Below are 23,156 nucleotides of genomic sequence, written 5' to 3'. Positions count from 1 at the left end.
CACACACACACACACAAGGTATGAGGTAATTGTTTGGTCATGTGACTCCTGCAGTAGCTGTCAAAAGTGATACAGCAGCGCATCCCTGGCCAGCCTACCCACTTCCAGCTGATTGGACTGCCATCAGGTGTTAGGGTTCATCGACAAATTTCAAAAACGGAGGCCTCGAAAATACTGAAGAACAGCCACAACGCAACACACATTACAACCTTCACCGGAACATAAACCTCCACCACACTATAAAGATAGCTCTAATTAACACTGAAACAAAATTTGCGCTAAAGAAGACGCTGTATTTAACCACACTGTGTTGATTAGACCGGAGAGATTAATTCAAAAATCATGTTCCTGTCTGTTTTTTTGTCTCTGTCACAGAGCCCTGCTAAGGTTATTGCTTTAAATATGTTAACAAATTGTTTTTATTTTATTTTACGGTTGGTGTGTTCTTGTCGACTGGCGACAACTACATAACTGACATGCAGTTGAATAGCCTACAAAAGGCTGATCAAGTTGTCCTTGAAAGTGAAATTAACAAATTGCAAAGGCAGAAGGATCTGGGTTCGTTTTAGGGAAAGAACAGAGGTATTTCCATAGTCGATATATATATATATATATATATATATATATATATATATATATATATATATATATATATATATATATATATATATTCCTTATCGAAAACTTGTAGCTTCACCGAGAAATAAGTCGGTCCGTCTGCCCAGATGTTTACGCGAGTACGTTCAACACACAAAAAACAACAACTGAACTTTTGACTTGAGCCCTTGATCCCCAGATCTTACCCCGCCTATGTCGCGAGCCAGCTCGTGCAGCTCAAGAGTCAGAGGAGGTGAGACTGGCTTCAGAAAGTAGCAAAAGTGGGACAATAGACGAGGAACCGAGGAGCGGCTCGCAGGGCAGGGGCGACGGACAAAGGGACGAAAGGTGTCTAGTCGGAGACAGTTAGAACTTCACCGGGTTGACGGACAAGCGTGTCTGCGTTCAAAGAAGGAAAAACCTACCCAATGCCAAATTTGGGAGCCGGGGAGGAGAAATGGTCTTCCAGCTCCGAGCGGGGCGCTGGTGACGCCCGAACAGGGTCGGACGTTCAAGCAAGAGAAATCTAGCGGCTGAAAATGATCTCGTGTGTGTCATGGCAAACGGGACCGGCGCGATCATGTTGAAATGCGTGGTCGTCGGTGACGGCGCCGTCGGGAAAACTTGTCTGTTGATGAGTTACGCGAACGACGCCTTCCCCGAGGAATATGTGCCCACCGTCTTTGATCATTACGCAGGTAAATCGCTGATTGCACCAGTTTCTGTACTGATCCGTGTTAAAAGCATGTATTTGCGAACAGACTAGTGCTTGAATATAACTAGTGCTTGAAATGTTTGTCATTTCCACGTCTAATGAAGAAATCAGTTTCTAAGTGGCATCGTGGCTTTCAATTTCTTGTCCTTCCTCTGATCAAAACCACCTGTCGGCTCCGGGGAAGACAACTGCTGTGTTTAGTCATCCTGCTCCACACACACAAGCGCTCTCATCATCTAGCTGCTCTTTTATTATGTTAGAATTTGAATATTATATGCTTTTGTAAAATAGCCGTCTTTGTTATTTGATTTGCAGTGAGCGTGACGGTTGGGGGAAAGCAGTATCTTCTTGGGCTGTATGACACTGCCGGTCAGGTAGGGATCAAATCCGTGTCTCTGACTTGTGCCTGTTTCATTAATCGCAATAATAGGCGAACATGTTCACCTGCACTCATCACTGGAGGGATCAGGCAACTTAAGCTTCCAAATATAGCTCAGTCACTTCCTCACTCAACAGGTGACTGGTGTTCAGAGTAAGAGGACTTCGTTTAAATAGTCTGTCAAATGATTTTCAACATGAGCAGTACATGTCTAACCTTTTCCCTGATGTCACATCACATTTGGACTTCCCAGGTGTAACTGAAATCATGTTATTTGAACACAAGCCTGCAATTTGTGAAGCTTATTCAATTCAGTCATGTTTAACCTCCTGAGGCCCAGGGCAGAGCAAAATTATTTCATGTGAGGATGCTGTGACTTGTAAGGTTAAAGAAGTGTATGTGGAAAAACAAGTCTGCGCTTTTAAATGGGATTTTATTCTGTAAGTCGGGGAAGTTGACAAGCTTGGTGCCTCTTACAGAAAAGTGCAATAGTGCAACCATATGATCCAGAATGAGGATGTGATGGTGCTTATCAGGTCTGTGGATTACTCAGCAGTGTAGAGTGTGTATGTGCTCGAGAGGAAGTCTGTCTTTGTATTCTGGAAAGGTCACTAGCTTCTGAGAATTGAATCTCATTGGGTCTGAAATTCTTAACGAGGAGGCCTGTGGCGTGCGGACGGAGGTGGGTCGGCTGTTCCGAGCCGGGAGTGTGCCGGAGGCAGAGCTCTGTGGCCGACCCTCGTCTCCAGGGCGAGGTGGAGCGTCGGATCTGACATGGCTGCCTCTTTCCATTCTGAGCACTTTTAAAGAGCGCTCGAGATGAAGGAATGAAAAAAGTGAGGTGGGGGAGGGGTCAGGAAGGGCCAAACGCTGGGATTAAGTTTCAAAGCAGTTGAAGCTGAAAAGCTGCTTCCCATCTGCCTCCTCCAGCACCACTGCGCCCCACAGCTGGGTCCAGTTAAAACTACACAGGCGCTGCGATTGATCAGATGATCGCGACGGCTTATTTGGGCAAGGAGAGGACGGGAGGGTTCTGCATTCCACACCAAGGCGGTCTAGAAGCGAACAAATGGGAGTTTGAGATCGGAATGAGTTTGTCTCCTAATTATCAATAGCTGTTTTACATTCATGATACAGTGCGAGAACCTTATTCACAGCTGCTGCTCGAGGAGAGATCACAGGAGCCAGAGGATTTGGATTTAGGTGTGTGAGACTTTGCCTCGGTCCAGGGAGACTTCACCGCACACACCCACACTTCAACTTCCCTTCTAGTCTCTTTGAACTGGTCCTAACGTAGCTTACTCCACGGCACTGGACAAATATATTGCACAATGACGCTTTGAGATGTTTAGCTGAGAGTTTCCAAGTTTACATTTTGGTTGCCAAACACTTCCTATTTTTTTGAACCATCAAAAGCGGTGTGGAGTGAAGGTATGGTGTCCTGGAAGGTAGTGAGCTATGTTTGAAAGGAAGAACAATTTAGTATCTTCATATAAACCCAGTGAGTCCTTTGTTTTAGTTCCAGTGTGTGTGTCTGTAATTCCACTTTCTGATTATGTTCTTCATGAAAGCACTGCTGTGTTGTTCGAAAGCCTCTGTTGTGGCATCAGACTTCAGCTTCCTTCCTTGGGAGTTTAGCAGTGTTGAAAGTTGAGACGATTGTATTCTCCACTCCCTCTTTTGTGTACAAGTGTCTCTGTGCCTCTCAGCTTGTGGGTATAATGACTGAGTAAAAGGATGATGGACAGACTGTGCCATCTCTGCACTACAATCTGGTAATTAAATAAATAAATAAAAACTCACAGGAGCATCAGACAAAGCTGACCTTCTCTGGTAGAACTCTGCACTGCTGCATAGAACTGCTGAACACTGCCATGGATCCAGAAAGAAAAAAAGAATGGATGGTTAGCCGAGGGCATGTACCAGTAGCCGAGGGCAGGTAACAGTAATGTTCCTGCCATTGACCAGGTTATACAGGCGAAAATGTCACTTCTCCTGCTTGTTGGCAGTTGACTTCACAAACCCCATTGTGGGTTTTGACATGTGGAGTGGTTCAGCAATCTGGGAAATGAGAATGACGGGCTCATATATTTCTCTCTCCCTCTCCCTCCCTCTCCCTCTCTCTCCCTCTCCATCTTGTCCAGAGAATCAGGAGGCAAGTGAGCTCCACGGATATTGTACTAAAGCTTGTACGGTCCTTGTACTGTACTGCATTCCCGATGCCCATTTCTCCCTCTTTCCCCATTCCTCTCTGTTATACGAGAGGCTCAGGTCCTCAGAGAAAACCCTTGTTACCAGATGCAAATAACACATTGCTGTGATTGCAGGCTCTCCCACCCTGGAAGACCTGCATAGCTTCTGGTGCTGTGACCTCTTTGAAATAGGCAGAGAAGGCTGACAGTCAAGAGTGTAGATGCTGAAGTAGCCTGTAGAGGATTTGGGTATTATCTCTTCCTTTTTGCTCACTCACCATGATGCTCTATTGGCAACAGTCATGAATTCCTACAGGGACGGAATTCTATTTTGAGTTTGTGGAAGGAGGAACAGTTATTAATTTTGATCACATTTTCTCTATATCGCACGCACAAATGTGCTTTTCCATGTCATAAACCATTACCCAGTGGAGCCAGAGCAGAGGAAGCCGAGTAGATCTTTTAACAGCTCCCAGATGTTTTTGGCACAGGCCCATGGCATGTAACCCCAGGTACTGAAGACCAGGAGCTCCATGATGTGGCGTCCACCCTCAGTCCCATGTAGTCAGAGGAGGCAGGTAGAGCTTTGGCAGTGAGGAGCTTCACTGCTGTGAGTGTGAGTGTGTGCATGTGTGCATGAGACACGCACAGCAAGCTTCAGTTAACCTGCTTCGGTTGAGTAAATACAGGCATGAATTATTCTCTTTGGATGAGAATGCAAAGTAGCACCCCCCCCCCCCCCCCCGCCATCGCCACCTTGTCTCCGCTGGTAACAGTCTCCATAGCAGTGAGGCTTCTGCCTTCACTCTTACCTGTTTGCGTTAGGGATGTAAACATTGCAGCCTTGTGTTCACCTGCACGAGAGACCAGGCCCATTCAGTAATTAAAACCCTTGTGCCAGATTGACCCGTTCACCGCTCCATGGCAAGTGCCAGATCTACTGCAGTGTGCCCAAACAGGTGGACGAGAAAAACCTAAGTTTCTTCAGGGGGTCAACCATCTGGTCAGCTAGAGCCCAGGATGTAGAGTCATGGCCTGCTGTGAGCACCCCTGCATGCATTCACACACATTTGCTATCCTGTAATTGGGGGGCTTGAGCAAACCAGAATACCGGGGGCGGTGGCCCTTGAGATGAATGTTTCATAGGCCCAGCAGTGGAAGAACCACTCAGCCTCCCTCCGCCTGTCTCCCAGTCTCCGTCAGCAGGAATCACACACAAGCACTGCACGAGCTTTGCAGATGGCAGTCTGATCTAAAAGACAACGATAGTGATGGGAGGGGCTGCCTCGTGTGTGTGTGTGTGTGTGTGTGTGTGTGTGTGTGTGTGTGTGTGTGCGCAGATGCACATGTGCGAGGAAACGAGCTGATCTCTGAGGAGCAGTAGAGAGCAGGCCTCCCACCACAGACAACGCACTCTAACTAATCCGGAACACGCATTCTGTTCCAAGCCCGTATCAGACATCTCCGTGGGCGCGCGCGTGTGTGTGTATCTTGTGAGGGAGTCTGTTTAGAAGACGCAGAGAGCACTGGATGACTGTACATGGTACAGGAACGCCTGTATGCGCCTGTGTGGGTTTTTTTTTTTTTTCTTACAATTGACGGCATTGTCGCCCGGCGCGTACTCCACTGCAAGAAGGCGGCAGAGAGGTCTAGTGTGGGCTGAGCAGAGAGAGGGTTGCCTGCCGTGAGCTGCAGCACTTCACGGTAATGCCGGAGACACACAGGGCTGTTTCCATGTTCACTGCATTAAACTGCTCTCTCTCTTAGTTCCAATCCATTTCCCTCAGCTCTTAAAAGAGCTGGGTGGGCGCGCGCGCACACACACACATACACCGCATACTCACAAATGTGTACTCACAAACACACAGGATACACACGCACGCCTGTATGCGGCCTCCTATTAAATCTCTCATACTTCATTATTAACGAGATCCAGATCGTTGCCACTGGTAACCAATCACTGGGCGTGTCCATAGGAGCGAAGTGCCAATCTAATATCCTATTAAATGGTGCACTGTGCACATCTGCATGTGAATATATGCTTAAACTTGGTTGTTGATGAGCGATATGGGTGGGTGGGTGGGTGGTTGAGTGACGTGTTGGCTTATTCCACTTTCCAGCAGGGCAGAGGGCAGCTGTAAGTAACCCTCCACTCTTCCTCCCTCCCTGCAGAATGTTTCAACAGGCCAAAGGAAAGGTTGAGGGGTGTATTTATAACGCCGCCAGCCCACAAGGACAACATACACAAACGCATAATGTGCAACATGCTCACTGGGAGGCCTAGCACTGGGTCCAAGCTGGTTTGTCACCCTGACGGGCAGCTCTCCTCACGGAGGTGCAGGAGTGTGTGTGCCTGCTACTCTACCTGGGCTTTTCTGTGACCTTTGCCGACGTGATTGGGTGAGCTGGCATCGGTGGGCGGTCCCGGTATTGGATTTGCCGTGGTAGCCTCGGTGCCGCCGGTCCACGGGGACGCACGGATGAGGTCACGGTGCCTCGCTTTGGACGCGGTGAAGGACGGCGCCTCTCAAATAAGGGAGCGTGGCAGTGAGGAGAGGGAGGATGTTGACTGCCGGGAGCTCGAGTGTGACTCATTCGTCTCCGAGTGCCGGCGATGAGGTTGTGCCTGGTGTGCGATGACGCACGCGCGTGTGCACAGGCTGTGCGGAGTCTCGGCGCTGGTAAAGAGGCTCTGTCTGAAGGACTCTCGCCCGTGCGCCTTTTGGGCTCCCTCACTCGGGACCGGGGCAGACGACCGGCTGCCGCTGGTGACACGTTTATACGCCGGCGCCTGCGTGGCCAGAGATGCGCTCTCGCACTTCAGACGCCCACGCTTGAAATAAGAACCATGAATGAGCGATATCACTCACACGCAGACGCAGACATGAAAAGCTGGTCTCCCAAAAATACCAGTCACATGTGCCCTGTAAATCCAGGCTTATCTGTTGTAGTGTGTCTGGTTTCTGGTTTCCAGAGGACACAGTGCTCTCCCACTCTTGCAGCAGCCTGTCAAGAGGGTATGGGGTAGATGGGAGAAATGTAAGTGAATATCGTACAGACATTTGGGTTGTAAATCTTCATGTAAATGAAATTATATTCTGATGGGTCATCAGAGCTACTGTAAGTCCAGGCAAACTTCTGTGGTAATTAACGTATCGCTGTTAAGCATTTTGCCTAAATTATTCATTAGAATGAATTTCCGCTGTTGGGGAACCCAGTTTTAATTCTTTCCTGTTTTTAATACATTAGAGAAGGAAATGGCTACTATTGCCTCAAAACCCAGCCGATAACCTTTATATAACCTCACCTGCTAATCTGCCCAGCGCCTGGATCAGGATTTTTGGATGTAAATGCATATCTGCGCTCTCTCTCTACAGGAGGACTATGATCGCCTCCGACCCCTGTCTTACCCCATGACGGACGTCTTCCTCATTTGCTTCTCCGTCGTGAACCCAGCCAGCTTCCAGAACGTGAGGGAAGAGTGGGTGCCAGAGCTGCAGGAATATGCTCCCAACGTGCCCTACCTGCTCATTGGTACACAGGTACTGCCCTCAGACTTTAGCCCTCAGAGCTTTGGTGCCCGGGCACCACAAACCTCACAGCGGTTCTCTCCATCCCGGTCTTTGATGACCACAAGCAATGACCGTGCTCAAGTCTAGTACTGCAGAGATTAGTACCAGCACTAATATAACGCAAATGAATCAAGGCAGCATGGTAGCTTGATAGATCTCCAGGACTGGAGCTGGGAAATTTCATTGCACACTATTGCAATGGCCCAATCCAAAGATCACTCTTCAAGGTGCTCTCCATACAAATTAGGATTATAGAGATTAGAAATGATCCTTTTTAGTTTGCTACAATGTGCAGTGCAGTTCAGCGATGGACATTCTGCCAAACGTCTTAAGAAGCTCCATCCATTTGGCCAGATGTTGAAAAATGACCTTCATTTACCATCTCTATAGAGAGGGACCTGTTCACTTGATAATTGATGGAACTTGATGAGCAGTGGCCCAGTAAATGAATGCAGATTAATGGTGACGCTGATGGCCCTAGTGGTGCCTGTTGGTAATGAAGAGTCATCCAGCACGTGACCACCGCTGTTTTGAGCTCGAAGCCAGTGACGTAGCCAACTATGTTAGAAGGTGGATGAAGGATAAGGGATCTTGTTCCCGTCACTGAATGTTGATTTTTCGCTGATAGTGTCACTGAGCCAAAGTTGTAACTACAAAGGGCAATGGAACAATTTAGCTACATTTTCTCCACTGATGGGCCAAAATTACATTAGGCAACTTTTGTTTTGTGAAGAAGAGTCATGTAGACCCTGGGTGCAGGCATCAGTGCACACGCTTGTCATTAACCCTGGTCTTGTCGGGGCATGTTTACCACTGTGTCTGTGGCTCCAGTCTTAATCGGGACCATCCGTGTGATGAATACAGATGTACAAGTAATACACAGAAGGTGAGTGTGGAGTGAATCCAAGATCCAGATATCACACCCGTGCGTTTTTATTAATCCGAGTATTGAACCGCTAAATTATCACCATCAATAGTATTGAGCTATCGAGACAGATGCACACCGAGGGGAAAGATCCTCCCTCTGCAGCAGTACAGTGGATTCATACATTGATTTCTTTGTTGTCGTAGATTTCATTTTGAATGGACAAAGATGGCAGTTTTTGTCCAATCTACACTCAATAAAGCATTACAACGCTAAAATATATTAGAAGATTTTGCAGGAATGTTTATTTAAAATTCTAAATCTGTCATACTGAAGAATTCAGGCCCTTTATTGTTGCTCTCCAGACTGAGACCATATACGTTATGATTGCTGTAATCAGCTCTAGCAGTTGGCGTTTTGCAATACTGAACTGATTGGACATAGTTTAGAAACACAACTGGTCGCACGGTTCAGATTGCATGTCAAGAAAAAATAACCAAGCCATGAAGTTCAAAGAACTCGGTAGACCTCTGCAATAAATCTGTGGTGAGGCATAGATCTCACGAGGGTTTAAAACCATTTCTGAAGCTTCCCAGGAGAACAGTGGCCTTCATAATTGTGAAATGGGAGAAATTCAGAACCACAATTACTTGTGGTTTTTCTGGACAAATCAAGTAATTGCACAAGAAGGGCCTTGGTTGGGGAGATGATCAAGAACCCAAGAGTTATTCTAACAGAGCTTCACAAGTCCTCCACAGACATGGGAGAACCTGTAAAACTGATGACCACCCCAGCAGCCCTCATTCTCTCAGACCTTTATGGTAGAGAGGATAGACTGAAGCCACTCTTGAATAAAAGACATATGACGGCCCACTTGGAAGCTTCCGAATACCTTTTAAAGGACTCTGAGAATGAGAAGAAGTATTCTCCGGTCTAATGTTGCAAAAATTCAACTCCTTAGGCAGAACTCTGAGCACTGTCTGGCTCTACTCATCACCTGGCTAATACTACAGCTACAGGGAAGCATGGTGGTGATAGCATGTAGTGGGGACGCTCTCAGCAGCAGGGACAAGGGGGTCAAAATTGAGGGAAGGAAGTCTTTAAGAAGAAAACCTGCTCCAGAGTCCAAACAAATTGGGGCGACAGTTCATCCTGCATCACAACACTAACCCAAAGTATTCTGCCAAGACAGTTCTGGAGTGTCCTCAGGTCTAGTCTGTGACTGACTTTTTTGTTTGTTTGTTTATGTAGTGCCAGATATCTTATTTCCCTTACCCTTTACCTGTAACGTGTACCCGAGTTTCTAGAAAGGATGCGGGTAAATGTAGTATTATTTGTGGGGAAACCTGAGAAAGGCAGTTCAGACACCTCAGATCCACCCTAACGGAGCTTGAGAGGACGTGCCAGGAGAAAAGGGCTAACCTGCCCAAATCCAGGTGCGCAGAGCTTGTACAGACCTATCCAAGAAGACTCAAAGCTGTGATTGCTGCCAAAACGGGCTTCCACAAAAGCTGAAGTAAGGGTCTGAATACTTATGGAAATGAGATATTTTAGTTTTTGATTTTTAATAGATTTCCTTTGTGTCTGCATGTAATTATGCTGTGTAATTATGGATTACTGGGTAATCCTCAGACAATGGACAAAAATGGCAATTTTGTCCAGTTAAAATTTGTCTACATAGTGTACAAAAAAATGAAAGGGTCTGAATACATTTTAAATCTGCTGCATGTTCAGACCACGTATTCACGAATGCAAACGTCTGAGCAGAAACTACTAAAAAGTCATGTTCGCGTTTGCTTCAACATGATTTTGTGATTGAAATAAAATCCTAGGTGCAGCAGCAACGCAGCTGGGACTCGGATTAAGCAGTGGGGGAATTTTAATAGGAAACAGGGATGTATGAAGACACAGAGACCCTCCCAGTCAACTGTAATGGAGCTTTTTAGGTGAAAGGGGAGTGTGCGTAGACAAATGCCAGCATCTGGTCTTGGCTCAGATTTCCTGGAGCCTTCTGCTGTGAAAACGAGCCCCAACAGTCCCGTCCACCTTCGTCAGAATTAAGACACAAGGAGCAAGTGCTCAGACAGTTTATCACTCCTGCTGCGTATGTGACAAGTCTTGGACTTTATGTGGGGACAAAAATGCTTTAAAAACCTGAAGCTGGAAACCTTTTCTTCTTTGTGTGTGGTTCTGCTTCTCCTCTCTCACACTGCAGATTGATCTGAGGGACGACCCGAAGACCATCACCAAGCTAAATGACGTGAAGGAGAAGCCCATTGTGACGGAGCAGGGACAGAAGCTGGCGAAGGAGGTGAGGAGATCACCACACTGATGCTCAAACGAAAGCCCCGACACAGGAAGCGGCACGTCTTAACGTGGTTCTCGGTGAAAGTGTAAAACGTGTGTAACGTGTTTTCACATCTTCACGTTCACCTTCGCTTCTCTTCCGGTAACGAATATGACCACGGAGGCAAATCTTAAGTTTTGCTGAATATGCGAGGTAAAAATGTCCGCAATGCCCCAATGTCATTTTGAATTCTAACCGCTGTGTGTATGCGTAGATTGGGGCCTGCTGTTACGTGGAGTGCTCGGCGCTGACGCAGAAAGGCTTGAAGACGGTTTTCGATGAGGCCATTATCGCTATTCTGGCCCCTAAGAAAGGCGTGCTGAAACGTCGGCTCGGCCCACGCTGCATCAACTGCTGCCTGCTGACGTGAGGCCACCTGCTGCCGGCCGTTCAGGGGCGACTCTAGGCGCGAAGGCAAGAACACACCCCCCCCCCTCCCCCACCCATGGAGGAAGGGACATTTTAAAGACCCAACTGACAACAAGAGTGCTAACTGTTCATACACTGATGACAAAAACATCGGAAACACTTTCTGGAGTGGGGAAGGAGACGTACGAAACCACTGTTCCACTGATGAGAAAACACGAGACAATGAGACTCGCTCTGGCGTAAGCTGTGGGAGGCGGTGAGAAACTACAGGTGAAGAGGCAGCAAACAACAGCAACAAGTTACCTACAGGAAAACTGAACAAATGACACTGATCCTCAAAACACAGAAGCACAGAAAATAGAAGGTTTACATGGAGTGGCGAAGCATGGCGGAACTGTCCCACTAACTGAGAACAACTCCAGTGTATGTTTTGGTCTGCTTCTGTAGGCATGCGAGAGAATCCAGACAGCACAAAGACGGCAGACATTTACAGAAGTAAAACTTTATTTGGCTCTAAAAAGGGAAACCACATCTTGCAAGTCGGGCTTGCAAAATGCTTGTCTTTCACAAAATTCTTCTGGTTACTACTGGCTTTTCAATCCCTTATTTACCAGAAAGACACAAGGAACGATCGAATGTACACTGCACTACAAGTATACAAGAAGCAGATAATTTAACACCATAGGAAAACGGACGTTTCTATTGCTGCATTTGACATCGGAGGATTCAGGGCAAGCATGTAAAATGTGAACTGATGCAGATGCGTTTTTTTGACCATCGCAGCCCTCAGATGCCCGTCCAAAACTTGGGGCTGTGCCTGCAAGTTCCTGTCTTTCACTTGAGCTTATAGGTGAGCTGCTTTCGATGCCACCGTATCCAGAGAGGGGCGGCCAGGAGCCCCATCACAAAACCTCCAGTTGCCCCCAGGGAACAGGAAATGGGCCACGCCTAGAGGGAGGAGCCACAGAAATATGAAAACAGCAGTGACCAGTCTGCCCCATCGGTACTACAGAAGCATAATTAATGGCTGCAATGAACAAGATCACTGTGCTGTTTCAATGGTCAATATTTGTACTTAAAGCTTTAACCTGCTTTGTGTGTGTGTGTGTGTGTGTGTGTGTGTGTGTGTGTGTGTGCATTTTTGAGGCTTTGCCTTTTGGCAATTTATTTTGCATTTTCAAACTTTATTAAGGAAACAAACAAAAAAGATGACTTTACGAATTAGTTGCTATTTTAAATGAATTTGTTGCATGGTACATGCAAATGGTGATGAGTGTTTTTTGCAGCTTTTTAGCATCTACCTAATTTGTAAGAAATAAAAAATATATAAAATTATGGATATTATGGAGTAAACACCTAGTCTGTTGCAAGTGGGAATCTAAATGAAGTTTAGCAAATGGTGCAGATTATTTTCTTAAAGTAAATGGTTGCCACAACTTTTTAAGCTCAGTGAACATTAATACTTGTGTACATTTTGTTGGATGACTTGCCTCAAAATGATCATTACTAAATATAAAGTTGGTTTTCAAAAAGGTTGTCTACTCTTACTTTTACTGTTCATGCTGACCTCTGAATGTGAGAAGAAAAAACCCATACTAGGCCTTTTTGTGTCAGATAAGTGTAAAAAAAAAAAGTTGTGTTGTGAGGAATTTGGTTGAATCACTGCTCATGATCTAATCATTGCTCATGTTGGTGACATTCTGGCATTTGTGAGCTTCACTGAATCTGTTATGGACTGACAATTAAATATTGCTGGCAAAAAGATTCTCTACATCATCCTCTCATGAAAAAAGAAAAATGTGTCTGACCTGCTCTTTCTGGATCTTGGTTAGGATTGTGTCTGTCATAGCTTTACCATTAAAGGGAAACTAATATTCTATACTAAACAGAAAAACGATCTACCCAGAATTCTGCATTTTGATTTTACTGGTGTTCAGTGTGTGACACATTTGCCACCACATGTCACATAAAGGAACCCCCTAGTTGAGCTTTTGCCTTCTGCTCAATATTCTTTCCTCTTGCTCCCCCTTTAGGGGATGAATTCTCTTTCTGCTTTCTAAAGCACATAACATTTACCATGTAGCCACCCTCAAAAAAAAGAAAGAGAAAAAAAAAGCCATCAGCGAGATTGATTTTTCAGTTATCTCTGAGCTGTGTTAGTGACATGGGCTCCATTACAGCAGGGTGTCACAGCATTGAGAACAGTGGTGGCACAAGTCCAGAGATGCTCCACCATGGAAACTCCTCATTAAAGCCTTCTTCTTCGCTCTAATGAGAACCTGCTCCTTTCCAGCCTAGCTGCACGCACTACCGTTTCTCTCGGGGTCTGTGTGCGAGCCCCATATCTGTGCCTTAGTGTAGACATTTGCAGTCCGTGTGAGAAAACTCACGAGAGACTTGAGTGTGACATTTTGAGGGCAGGGTGAGGGGCAAACGCCAGCCCCTTCTCTGATGCACGTCTCTGGGCTATGCAGCAGTAACTCAAGCTGCAGTGCAGGCCTTCCGTGCGTTGAGAGCTCTTTAGTTTTTCATGATCGCCGTTTCCTTCCTAACAAAAACATCCCTCTGGCAGCCATAAACTGAACGGTGTCCAGTGGCATTTTGCTACTGCTGACTGTGGTTTCTCTATTTTCACTACTGGGATTTTGCATTATGCACTGTGGCTAAATCACTCTGAAACTTGAGATTGATGATGTACTGCGTATACTACTGATGTACCAAATGTTGTACAGGACAAAGTTATACACAAAAAAAGGTAAACAGCCATTTACCTGGCCTAAACATATGAGCCTGGCACATGGGAGTTTTGTATTTCAAATGGTATTTGAGAATGAATTCAGCCACGAGGTTTTTGGGGCGGTGTGTACACAACCATGCTCGGACTAATTGGCAGAACCAGAGTACGGTGAAGTAAACAGAGAATATGTGAAATAACTTTACAGACAACATACACAAAATGGGTCAACATGAGCATGAGATACTGAGTTGAGTAAGGTACACTATATAGAAATATCCATCTGGTCCAGATAGTTTTGAAGGTTGCTATGCCCAAGTTTCTTCAAGAAAATATTTCCAAGTCTCACAGAAATATTTGCTATGTTTCTTTCTAAGGTTCCCTTCCTCTGTATATGAGGCTCAGCCATAGACCAGAATTGAGGCTTCATATTCTGCTACAGCAAAACTGAAAAATCTTGAATTTTCCATACTGTGAAACACTCGGCACAATTAACATTTCTTGTATATTCCACACTGTGAAACACTCAGCACAATAAACATTTCTTGACACTGTCTAGTCACTGTTCTTTTTTGTTGTTGTTTTAGGACAGCTGCACTGCTATCGGTTCAACATGTACAACCACAATTTAATCCACATATGCTGTTTCTGGACACAGACTTCTAGTATATGTTCTTTAGTGATAATCCATGCTTTTATCCTAGGAGGCACACTAATCCAGCATATATGATGTCCATTGCTACTGAAATGATCTGTAGTGTCCGTCAGTACTGACCTGCCAGGGTCTGTCCCAGTCCAGGGGAATGGGGAAAGCTCCGACCCAGGCTCCAACTACGCTGCAGCCACTAGTGATCTGAAGTGACGTGTCCCACACGGACATGGCTCTGCAACAGACTCGCATTATTTACTCAGTACTATACAATATGCAGTTGTGTGTTTATTAGTTACAAATGTTTTAGATATGTACATTCATGCATGTGTTGAAAAGCCATTGGGAAATTTGCAATAAATCACTAGGGGTAGCTACCCTTTCTCTCACCAGCTCACAGGAAGTGAGCAGCTAAGTCTGACTAATTTACAAAAAAAGGGTTCCAAAAAATGTGTTCTACTTTTTCCAAATCATTTGACTGTGAAAATACTTCTTAATATGCATTATGACCCTAGTTTAATTACCGTAAGGTTCCATTCTTTGTGCACAGTTCAACATCGCCATCTAGTGGCTCAGAGCTATAAAAAGTGCTGACAAGTTGTTTAAGGAAAATGTTAACACAATTCTAAAAACAATTCAGGTGTGTTTGAAAGGTGACTCCTCAGGTGGTCAAGGCAATACTATCAGAGTATAAACGTCAGTGTGACAGGTGTGAATGTGTCTAGCACTCACCCGTCCCTACTGAAAACGCGAATCCAAGCCTGTACATTCGGCCCCAGGATACATAAGCACCTCAGTGTGGTGAGAGTGGAAAGCAGAATAGCCAAAGAGAATGTCTCCAGAGCTGACCTGCACAGTGACAAAAACAGTATATTGAAACACACACATATGCATGTTTATATATGTATATATGTACATGTATATGCTTTACATATAAAATTTGAAAATGTAAATACATAAAAAAAACAGACCCACAAACTATTTTGACTTTTGTACAAAACTTTCAGTCACTATTCATTTAAACAAGAAATTGTCATCGTCTGATGCAGAAAATTCATCGCTGGCCACCTGCCATGCACACACCACCTTATTTACACATAATACTCACTCTAGCAGAGGTGCTCCATACAATACTACCACCGTGTGGAAGAAGAGGCAGGACAGCATAAAGTACACACAGGATCTGATCAGTCTAGATAACTGACAAACAGACAAAAGACAAGAAATATATTATTTGATCCATACAAAATCAAATAGTTTTATGTATTTTATTTTTTTGAAGATGAATGTCTGTACCTTATAGCCTAACGTGTTCTTCTTTGTTGGTGGACTAATGCCAAGAAGCCAAAACACAGTGATGTTGACCACAGCAACAGAGCCAGCAACAGAGTACAGCCAGACCAAGTGGGTCCCACACACAGAGAAGTTATCTACAAACACCACTGGGACCACCGTGGCCATGAAGATGGACGCAGCTATAAGGGCATGAGCTGAGCCCATGCCTCTGATCTCCACCTCCCACATTATCCTGCCGTTACTGCTGTTTCCTATGCATTAAATTAAGACATTACATTAATTGTTAAACTTTATTTAGTCTTTTAAAAAATAAATCTCAAGGCATCTAACCTACTAGCTAGCTAGGTTCATTAATTACGCTGCAATTCCGAGATTTGAATAATAAAAAGGACACAATGCATTGGAAATAAATAATAAAAAGTTCACATTTTACAGATTAAAAACAAAATAGCCACTGCACACAAACGATAACTGTACACAGAGGTCACTACTTGAGATGCAAAGTCTGATAGCTAGCAATATCTAGGAAGCTTCTGGTCTACACAACATCGTTTGCTTTACCTACCAAACGAAGATGGATTGCCAGAACTAATAAAACAACACCAAAAAAACTAAATATTAAACTCCATTATTTAACAATACAAAGGCACCATACGCATGTAGCTACCTAACGTTAATCTTGACGTCCATTAGTTCAGTGTACCAGGAAGTATATTCAGTGACAGCGTAAATCAAATCAAATAAACCAAAATAAAAGACATCCACACTGTCGTTGCTGCAAGTGTAAAGCAGGAATACATTTCTTCTTAAATAGAAAAAACATGTTTCAGTGAGTCTTCGCTAGTTTCTGCTTCTATAACATGATTTATAGAATGTATCTGTTATATATATTTTATTAACACTGAAAACAAGTTATTGTAGTTATGGAGGATAAACGCTGCTCAAAAAGGTGATCTACTGTGTGTTGGGTGGGACTTTTATTTTAAATGTTTTAACCAGTTGTGTTTTCTAGGTTCACAACCATAACAGGTTACTTGATAGTGTTGTGACATTTGAAGAGATACACAACAATGGTTTGTGACAAATGTGAGTATGTAATTGATGATTTATTTGAAGTTATACACTATAATGTTAGTTTAAGTTTTACTCCGTTTATTTATTTGTTGATATTTGGTTATAACTGTTTACTGGGAGGTACCGTTCTGTGTAACGTGGCTCGCTAGCTAACGTTAGCTTGCTCGCTAGTTAGCCGTAAATATAGCTAGCGAGGAATACTGTAAGTTTAAAAGGACAACAGGCGTTTTGATATTAGTGACCGTTTGGTTAGCTACCTAAATAACTGGATTGTTTGGTATTTTAATCCGTTAACTAGCCAACTAAACAGCTATTAAAATGTGCCGTATTGACCCAGAACCTGTAAGGTTTACTTTGGTGTCCAATTGAAGCGCAGCAGTTTCTGTCCATTCTGTTCAGTCTAGCAGCACAGAGGCACTCGAGTGATTCACTAGAGTGATGTACTAGACTAGAGTGATGTACTAGACTAGAGTGATGTACTAGAGTGAGGCACTAGATTAGAGTGATTCACTAGAGTGAGGCACTATAACGGTAATAACGTGGAAAGGCATCGACATCTCGAGTGACGTTGGCATATGGCCTCGCTACCTTGTGTACCGGTGACAGTGGCACATGCCAGTGTTGTGAAGTGGTGTGTGGAGGGGACAGCAAGGAGGGTGTGGGAGAGTGTGTCATAGCATTCGGGGTGATTCATAAGGAATAGAGCTGATGCGGAGCATCCTGAGATTAGCTACCGATGGTCGTAAATGTTACTTGATAAAAATCTTATTTTGCAACATAAAGTACAAAACGGAACCAGAAAGGTCGTGCAGTCCTTCAGATAGAACTTAAGAGTGCTGAATCATACCACTTTGAGCCTTAAGAAGCAGTTTGTTGTAGATGCAAGAAGTACGAATGCTTCCAACCATCTCTCCCAGTGTTCTACCAGAGTGGTTGATTACACGTTGGAATCTTCCCCTCAACAGGTGAGAAGAAACTTGGCCGCGTTATCACACCTGATACTTGGAAAGATGGAGCCAGAAATACAACAGGTGTATATATACATTTTTATATATTTTAATATCAACATCTACAAACAGTCAGGAGTGATTATAACAAGTTTATACACTGTGTGATTATGTGATTGCACCAGCCTGTTCATTTACATTGGAAAGTGACTCCCAAACACAAAAGAATCCAGATTTTGACAATGCAATGATCAGTCATCTATAATAAATCTCATCATGTTCTTTACAGAGAGTGGTGGACGGAAGCTCAATGAAAATAAAATGCTGACATCTAAAAAGGGCAGGTATGGTTATTTAGTACTCTACGTATGAAATGAACCTTGCTTTGCTTTTGTTGTTCAATTGAACGTAATACTGAAATTACGACATGTCAATATCTGTACCAGGTTTGATCCCTACGGAAAGTCAGGGTTTGCTACGTGTAGAATATGCAAAAGTTCTGTTCATCAGCCCGGATCACACTACTGCCAGGGCTGTGCTTACAAGAAAGGTAGGCGGAGTTACAGAGCAACATGTCAGTGGTGCCAAGCTTTCTTGGTTGTCAGCTTTGATTTTGTTTGCAGAATGCTTTGCATACTGAATAGTGTTTTTCTTTTGTTATCTATTTTGTCAGGCATCTGTGCTATGTGCGGGAAGAAAGTCCTTGATACCAAGAATTACAAGCAGACTTCAGTGTGATTAATACCTTGTTGGCTGAATCTAGGGATGGACGCATGAAACTGATTTGCTGTCTTCAACTCAACAACTCCATTTGGTTTAATTCCCCAACCTTGCATTCAGTTGGTTAATGTAATGGAGTTTAGAGGGGTTCTCACTAATTGTCATGTGTGTTGCAGTTCAGCACAATGATACAGTAGCTCATATATCAATGCAGATCATATTTTGATGGCATGTCTCCCTCAATAGGCAACTTTAAAGCAATATAGAGGCTTGTACTGTTTGTATAAAATTAGATGCCTTTTCAAGAGAACTAGTGAGAGGGCTTGTTCCACCTATAATTAATATTTTAAATGAAACTTCAACCTTTTTATTTAATTTGTAAATATGGTATTACTCAACCGTACTCTGTCTTTCTGAAACAAACATATAATCACACAGCAACTACAAGGAACCTTTTAGTAGCAAGTCTTCATTGCCAATATCTCTTGTGACATGTTCAGCCTAAGGTCCCAATTTTGACCTTTGAAATTTCATCTGTTCGCCAAAGTGGAATGTTCTTTATTCATGGCACACTCTGAACATTGTATTTTTTCCCCTGTAATGTAACTCTGTAATGTAATTTTGTTTAGTTCTAGAATGTTTATTGTATAATACCAGTATTTATACTGATAATGCATTGTTTGTTATTTTGGGTTTCTTCTGATTTGATGCCTGTGAATATGCATTTTTATCCTAATTAAAATGGGAGAAAATAAAAAGTTATTTATCTTTCACATGACAATACAGTATGAAAGACAAATTATTTTAAATAACACCTTGCTGTATGGTTTCAACAGTATAGTATTTGTAAATTTCTCTCCAGGTGCCTGAAGGTCACAAAGTTGACATATCTAGCCATCCCAATTCAGAAATACCTTTCAAATATGCAACAGCAAGAATCTACTACATACACTGTACATATTTAAACCAGAAATCAGAAGTTCAATCAGAGGACAGCATAGAGGAGAGTACTATGATACTGACCATTATACTTTGCATGTTCATTATGTCTTAATCATTTTTGGTAAAAGGATATGAGAGAAGATGTATTGTTGTCTCAAGGTACAAGGATCTTTATTCAGATGCTGGTTTCATAGCTTATACATAAACCCTTATATTGCTTCATAATCATTCACACTCATGCACCACTTATCAGTGTCCAATGATGCTGGTTCTGTGTATCTTTACAAATCCACATAGATAAAAAGCATTCAGGAATGCATGATACTCAAGTCAATAAAATATTTTAAGCTCCTATATGAGACCGATAATAGTTAATTTGTCAGGATTTAAGGCAACTGTGAATACTTTGTGTGTCAAATGCATTGATGACTGTATTAGATTATGTTATAAAACTATTAGATAGTAAGAATAAATATTAGCAAACCAAGCTCTTTGTAAGCTCTTTCTATGAAGCCGTTCTAATTTGACCAGTAATAGTCAGCAGTAAGGTTGGAGTAAGGTTAATGGGGAATCAGTAGATACCCTTGAGGTGAGCTGTGGGCAGTAAATCTGCTACTCACAGATGGACTGATCTACATCTCTGTCTCTAATAATCTGATAGCACCATATCAAATTCAAACCATACTGATTATTCAGTAACGTATACTACAGACGTGCTGCTCAGAGCACAAGGGGCTCAAATAGTGAAGAGGCAACACTATGGTCTCTTGATCAGGGTCATGAACTCCTCCCGGGTCTTTGGGTCTTCCCTGAACACCCCCAACATCACACTGGTCACGGTGCAACTGTTCATCTTCTGGACCCCACGCATGACCATGCACATGTGACTGCAACGAAACAAACACAGGCGGCCAGGTGAACACGTGCAAACACAATTTTTTGCACACCGACACAGTGAAGAGCATGAGGTAGTGCGGGAGTAAAGGCAGAGACGCTGTGATCGCTGTGGGGTGATCTGAACTATGTGTTGTTGATATGCCACTGTGTGTTTTTGTGTTGTGTGTTTTTGGGACACTCACGCCGCCTCTATCACTACTGCGACTCCTGCTGGCTGCAAGGCCTCAGAGATCGCCACGGCGATTTGCTTTGTCAGGCGCTCTTGTACTGAAAAAAATAATGTCACTGAAACCATTAAGAAGATATCAAGGAAAATAGAACATGTTAAAAAACATTGTTTTTTATGACTGAGACATGCTGACTGAACATGCAGGTACAGTCAAATTATTCACAGGGATGATTACCTTGAAGTCTGCGACTATAAACTTCCACAATCCTGCAGAGCAATAATATTGTATTAGGAGATTAAATATATCCCACAGATTCACCAAACCTATTATTAATTAATAAGAAGTCTTAGCCTAAACATTATTCCTCTGAAATATACCAGAATAAATACCCTCTATATTACAGCTAGAACATTTACAGCAGAGCAACTTGCAACTTGACACTATATTTCCTCAGAAATCAAACCCATACTCTTCCTGTAGCTAGCACGTTGCTCCTCTACTCCTAGATATTATTCAGGAAAACTACAGTGAATTAGCCTGCAGTAACTACCAATCCTAAGACCATTATATTTCTGGGAAAATATGAAGCCATTTATGTCCTTAATTAAAGTTTTGTAGTTCTGTGTCACAGTGCTGCTCCTCCCCATGTTCGGTTTTGTTTTCATCCATCTTATCTTATCTGCACGTTCTTTGCCTGTAACAGTCTTTGTCCATTATGACCACATTTGTACCTCCACATAAATATGTAGCAATCATTGCAGTAATTTTTACCCTTTAAAGTACACTAAAGATCAGTATTTTATTAAATATAGGCAAGTGCTTGGGGCTATGTGATATATGTTTAATGGACACCGAAGGTCTGGAGCTGAGTGCTTGTTTATTTGGACTGGCTATATACTACCAATGAAGAGTCAAAAGAGTGCCTTGCTAAACACGGTGAGAGTGGGTCCCCAGTGACGGATGGAGGGGTGGGGGGAGGGGTGGGTTCCTCAGCACCAAAAGTGAGTCAGCTGGGAGGTTTTCAGGATGGTAGGATACAGATGGATCACTAACATGGCCCTTCAATTGCTTTTACTCTAATATTACACATCATGTGTGTGTGTGTGTGTGTGTGTGTGTGTGTGTGTGTGTGTGTGTGTGTGTGTGTGTGTGTGTGTGTGTGTACTCACCTGGCAAGCTTACTAAGCCCAACCACTTTTTTATTTGGAAGATATCCTATGTGAACCTGAGGGGACAGAGAACATGTAAGCATGTCGATTGATCACATCTGCTTTGTGAGGTCTTGTCTTGACCCTGACTCACTCAAAAAGACAGTTTCTTTAAAAAGCTACAATTATTCTCTCTCTGGGGTTTGTTTAAGATTGGTCTAAGCTCATCTGTTGGCTGTTGTTTACCTTGCCAAAGAATGGAACTAGGTGATGCTCACAAAGAGAGAACATGTCGATATCTTTCACTATAACCAGTTCGTCATGGTCTTCGTCAAAGATGGCTTCGTTGAGGATATCTGCAGACAGAATTGGAGCATTGCTGTAGTTACAGCAGTTGTATTCAGTGTGGCATGGTTTTAATGTCCACATAAAGAGCATGCTATAGGAACCCTGTAAGCACATCCTACAGACTAGAGAGTTAAAGAGTGAATGTACAGAAAAATAAGGGGTAAAAACAAACAAAAAACAGCTTCTATTCGGGGTAAAGGCAGGTGAGTTCTGTGAAAAGTTGTGCGTTTTCAAAATTCAGAGATAACAGCGCAATATTCATTATCCTTGTAAAGTGTCAAAGGTAGGAAGTTAAGAGCATATTAGCTGTCTTGAAATGTTCCGTTAGTTAAATAAACACAAAGGACAGCAAAGATCTTAAACTTGACCGGTACTTTTAATCGCTATACCGCTCTAAAGCGCGCACCCTGCATGAAATACACCAATGCGTAAAATGCGCGTTCTTTGGATACATAACGAGACGTTTTGTCAGTGACATTTAAACATTAACATGAAGTAACATTTGCGTGGCTGAACCGAAACAGAGCACTTAAAGTCTTGTAGAAAGGACTTACCGTATACTGTTTCATGGTACCCCTTTGTAAGAAACTGCATAGCCTTGGCAGCCCGCCGAGGGGTTCGGAGTAGACCCGGTCGGTTAGTGTTCTCGCCCAAACCGCGAAGTACTGTCGTGTATGCCGCCTCTATGTCCGCCAAGCGCACTTCGTCCTCGTCCTCCTTTTTCGAGGTTTCGTTGTTGTGTTTGACTTTTTTAGGCTCCACTGAGAAGCCGTTGCGGCAGAGGTACTCTGTAACTATTTTACTGTTACACATTTCCGCGGCGTTCTGGTAAGCCATTTATCGTGCCTAGGTTATGAATTGTATGTATTAAATAAAACAACTTGATACTAACCGAACTAATCTTAGTAGTTAATCTTAGTTCCACCTGTTGGCTAGTACCCCCAATCCCCGACTGACTATCTTTCTGAACTGCGCTCTATTTATACGGCTTCGTGGATTTGCTGGCGTCGCCGATCACGCAGAAGGGAGTAAGTGACAACGTCAAGGATCAGTGTCTTGATCTGATTCACTTTACAATTCTTGTAAAGATAACGCATGCATTAATACCATAAAGTCACATTAAAATCGATTAGATTGCATGGTTTAGTGTTGCTAATTGTGCCTAGCGATTATTTAATGTATAGTATTTGTTTGG

General features: G+C 43.3%; 4 protein-coding genes across 5 annotated transcripts; 2 read left to right on the top strand and 2 right to left on the bottom strand.

The window, feature by feature from the left end:
* The first annotated feature begins 794 nt into the window (after positions 1-794).
* Positions 795-11,109, top strand: rhoq (ras homolog family member Q). Its single transcript, XM_076999708.1, has 5 exons — positions 795-1,295; positions 1,628-1,686; positions 7,261-7,425; positions 10,536-10,631; positions 10,882-11,109. Exons 1-5 carry the CDS (start codon positions 1,154-1,156, stop codon positions 11,035-11,037), a joined length of 618 nt encoding a protein of 205 aa, XP_076855823.1. The 5' UTR covers positions 795-1,153; the 3' UTR covers positions 11,038-11,109.
* Positions 11,110-11,518: 409 nt separating this feature from the next.
* Positions 11,519-16,450, bottom strand: pigf (phosphatidylinositol glycan anchor biosynthesis, class F). 2 transcript variants are annotated; one of them, XM_076999707.1, is made up of 6 exons: positions 16,383-16,450; positions 15,716-15,966; positions 15,528-15,619; positions 15,152-15,268; positions 14,546-14,654; positions 11,519-11,984 (listed from the first exon to the last, which is right to left on the bottom strand). In XM_076999707.1, exons 2-6 carry the CDS (start codon positions 15,941-15,943, stop codon positions 11,871-11,873), a joined length of 660 nt encoding a protein of 219 aa, XP_076855822.1. In that variant the 5' UTR covers positions 15,944-15,966; positions 16,383-16,450; the 3' UTR covers positions 11,519-11,870. The 2 variants fall into 2 exon arrangements, with proteins under 2 accessions (XP_076855822.1, XP_076855821.1); XM_076999706.1 differs by having other exon boundaries at positions 16,281-16,433.
* A 271-nt stretch (positions 16,451-16,721) lies between these two features.
* cript (cysteine-rich PDZ-binding protein) lies at positions 16,722-19,237 on the top strand. Its single transcript, XM_076999709.1, has 5 exons — positions 16,722-16,801; positions 17,755-17,820; positions 18,026-18,080; positions 18,183-18,286; positions 18,410-19,237. Exons 1-5 carry the CDS (start codon positions 16,786-16,788, stop codon positions 18,472-18,474), a joined length of 306 nt encoding a protein of 101 aa, XP_076855824.1. The 5' UTR covers positions 16,722-16,785; the 3' UTR covers positions 18,475-19,237.
* A 320-nt stretch (positions 19,238-19,557) lies between these two features.
* gch2 (GTP cyclohydrolase 2) lies at positions 19,558-22,897 on the bottom strand. The gene is made up of 6 exons (XM_076999705.1): positions 22,516-22,897; positions 21,860-21,969; positions 21,635-21,690; positions 20,700-20,731; positions 20,478-20,562; positions 19,558-20,285 (listed from the first exon to the last, which is right to left on the bottom strand). Exons 1-6 carry the CDS (start codon positions 22,796-22,798, stop codon positions 20,156-20,158), a joined length of 696 nt encoding a protein of 231 aa, XP_076855820.1. The 5' UTR covers positions 22,799-22,897; the 3' UTR covers positions 19,558-20,155.
* Between the last annotated feature and the right edge of the window lie 259 nt (positions 22,898-23,156).

This window comes from Brachyhypopomus gauderio, chromosome 3 (assembly GCF_052324685.1).
Source record: "Brachyhypopomus gauderio isolate BG-103 chromosome 3, BGAUD_0.2, whole genome shotgun sequence".
In the NCBI taxonomy this organism is placed as follows: domain Eukaryota; kingdom Metazoa; phylum Chordata; class Actinopteri; order Gymnotiformes; family Hypopomidae; genus Brachyhypopomus; species Brachyhypopomus gauderio.
This window is presented reverse-complemented; position numbering and strand designations above follow the sequence as displayed.

Coding starts and splice junctions, on each gene's coding strand:
- rhoq (XM_076999708.1), top strand. CDS start 1,154: ATGGCAAACGGGACCGGCGCGATCATGTTGAAATGCGTGGTCGTCGGT. Junction 1,687..7,260: donor TGTATGACACTGCCGGTCAG/GTAGGGATCAAA, acceptor CTCTCTCTACAG/GAGGACTATGATCGCCTCCG. Junction 10,632..10,881: donor GACAGAAGCTGGCGAAGGAG/GTGAGGAGATCA, acceptor GTGTATGCGTAG/ATTGGGGCCTGCTGTTACGT.
- pigf (XM_076999707.1), bottom strand. CDS start 15,943: ATGTGGGAGGTGGAGATCAGAGGCATGGGCTCAGCTCATGCCCTTATA. Junction 15,269..15,527: donor TATGGAGCACCTCTGCTAGA/GTGAGTATTATG, acceptor GTCACTGTGCAG/GTCAGCTCTGGAGACATTCT. Junction 14,655..15,151: donor CGCGTTTTCAGTAGGGACGG/GTGAGTGCTAGA, acceptor AGTCTGTTGCAG/AGCCATGTCCGTGTGGGACA.
- gch2 (XM_076999705.1), bottom strand. CDS start 22,798: ATGGCTTACCAGAACGCCGCGGAAATGTGTAACAGTAAAATAGTTACA. Junction 21,691..21,859: donor TAGTTCCATTCTTTGGCAAG/GTAAACAACAGC, acceptor CTGTCCCCTCAG/GTTCACATAGGATATCTTCC. Junction 20,732..21,634: donor GGGCTTAGTAAGCTTGCCAG/GTGAGTACACAC, acceptor ATTGCTCTGCAG/GATTGTGGAAGTTTATAGTC.
- cript (XM_076999709.1), top strand. Junction 17,821..18,025: donor TGGAGCCAGAAATACAACAG/GTGTATATATAC, acceptor TGTTCTTTACAG/AGAGTGGTGGACGGAAGCTC. Junction 18,287..18,409: donor GGGCTGTGCTTACAAGAAAG/GTAGGCGGAGTT, acceptor CTATTTTGTCAG/GCATCTGTGCTATGTGCGGG.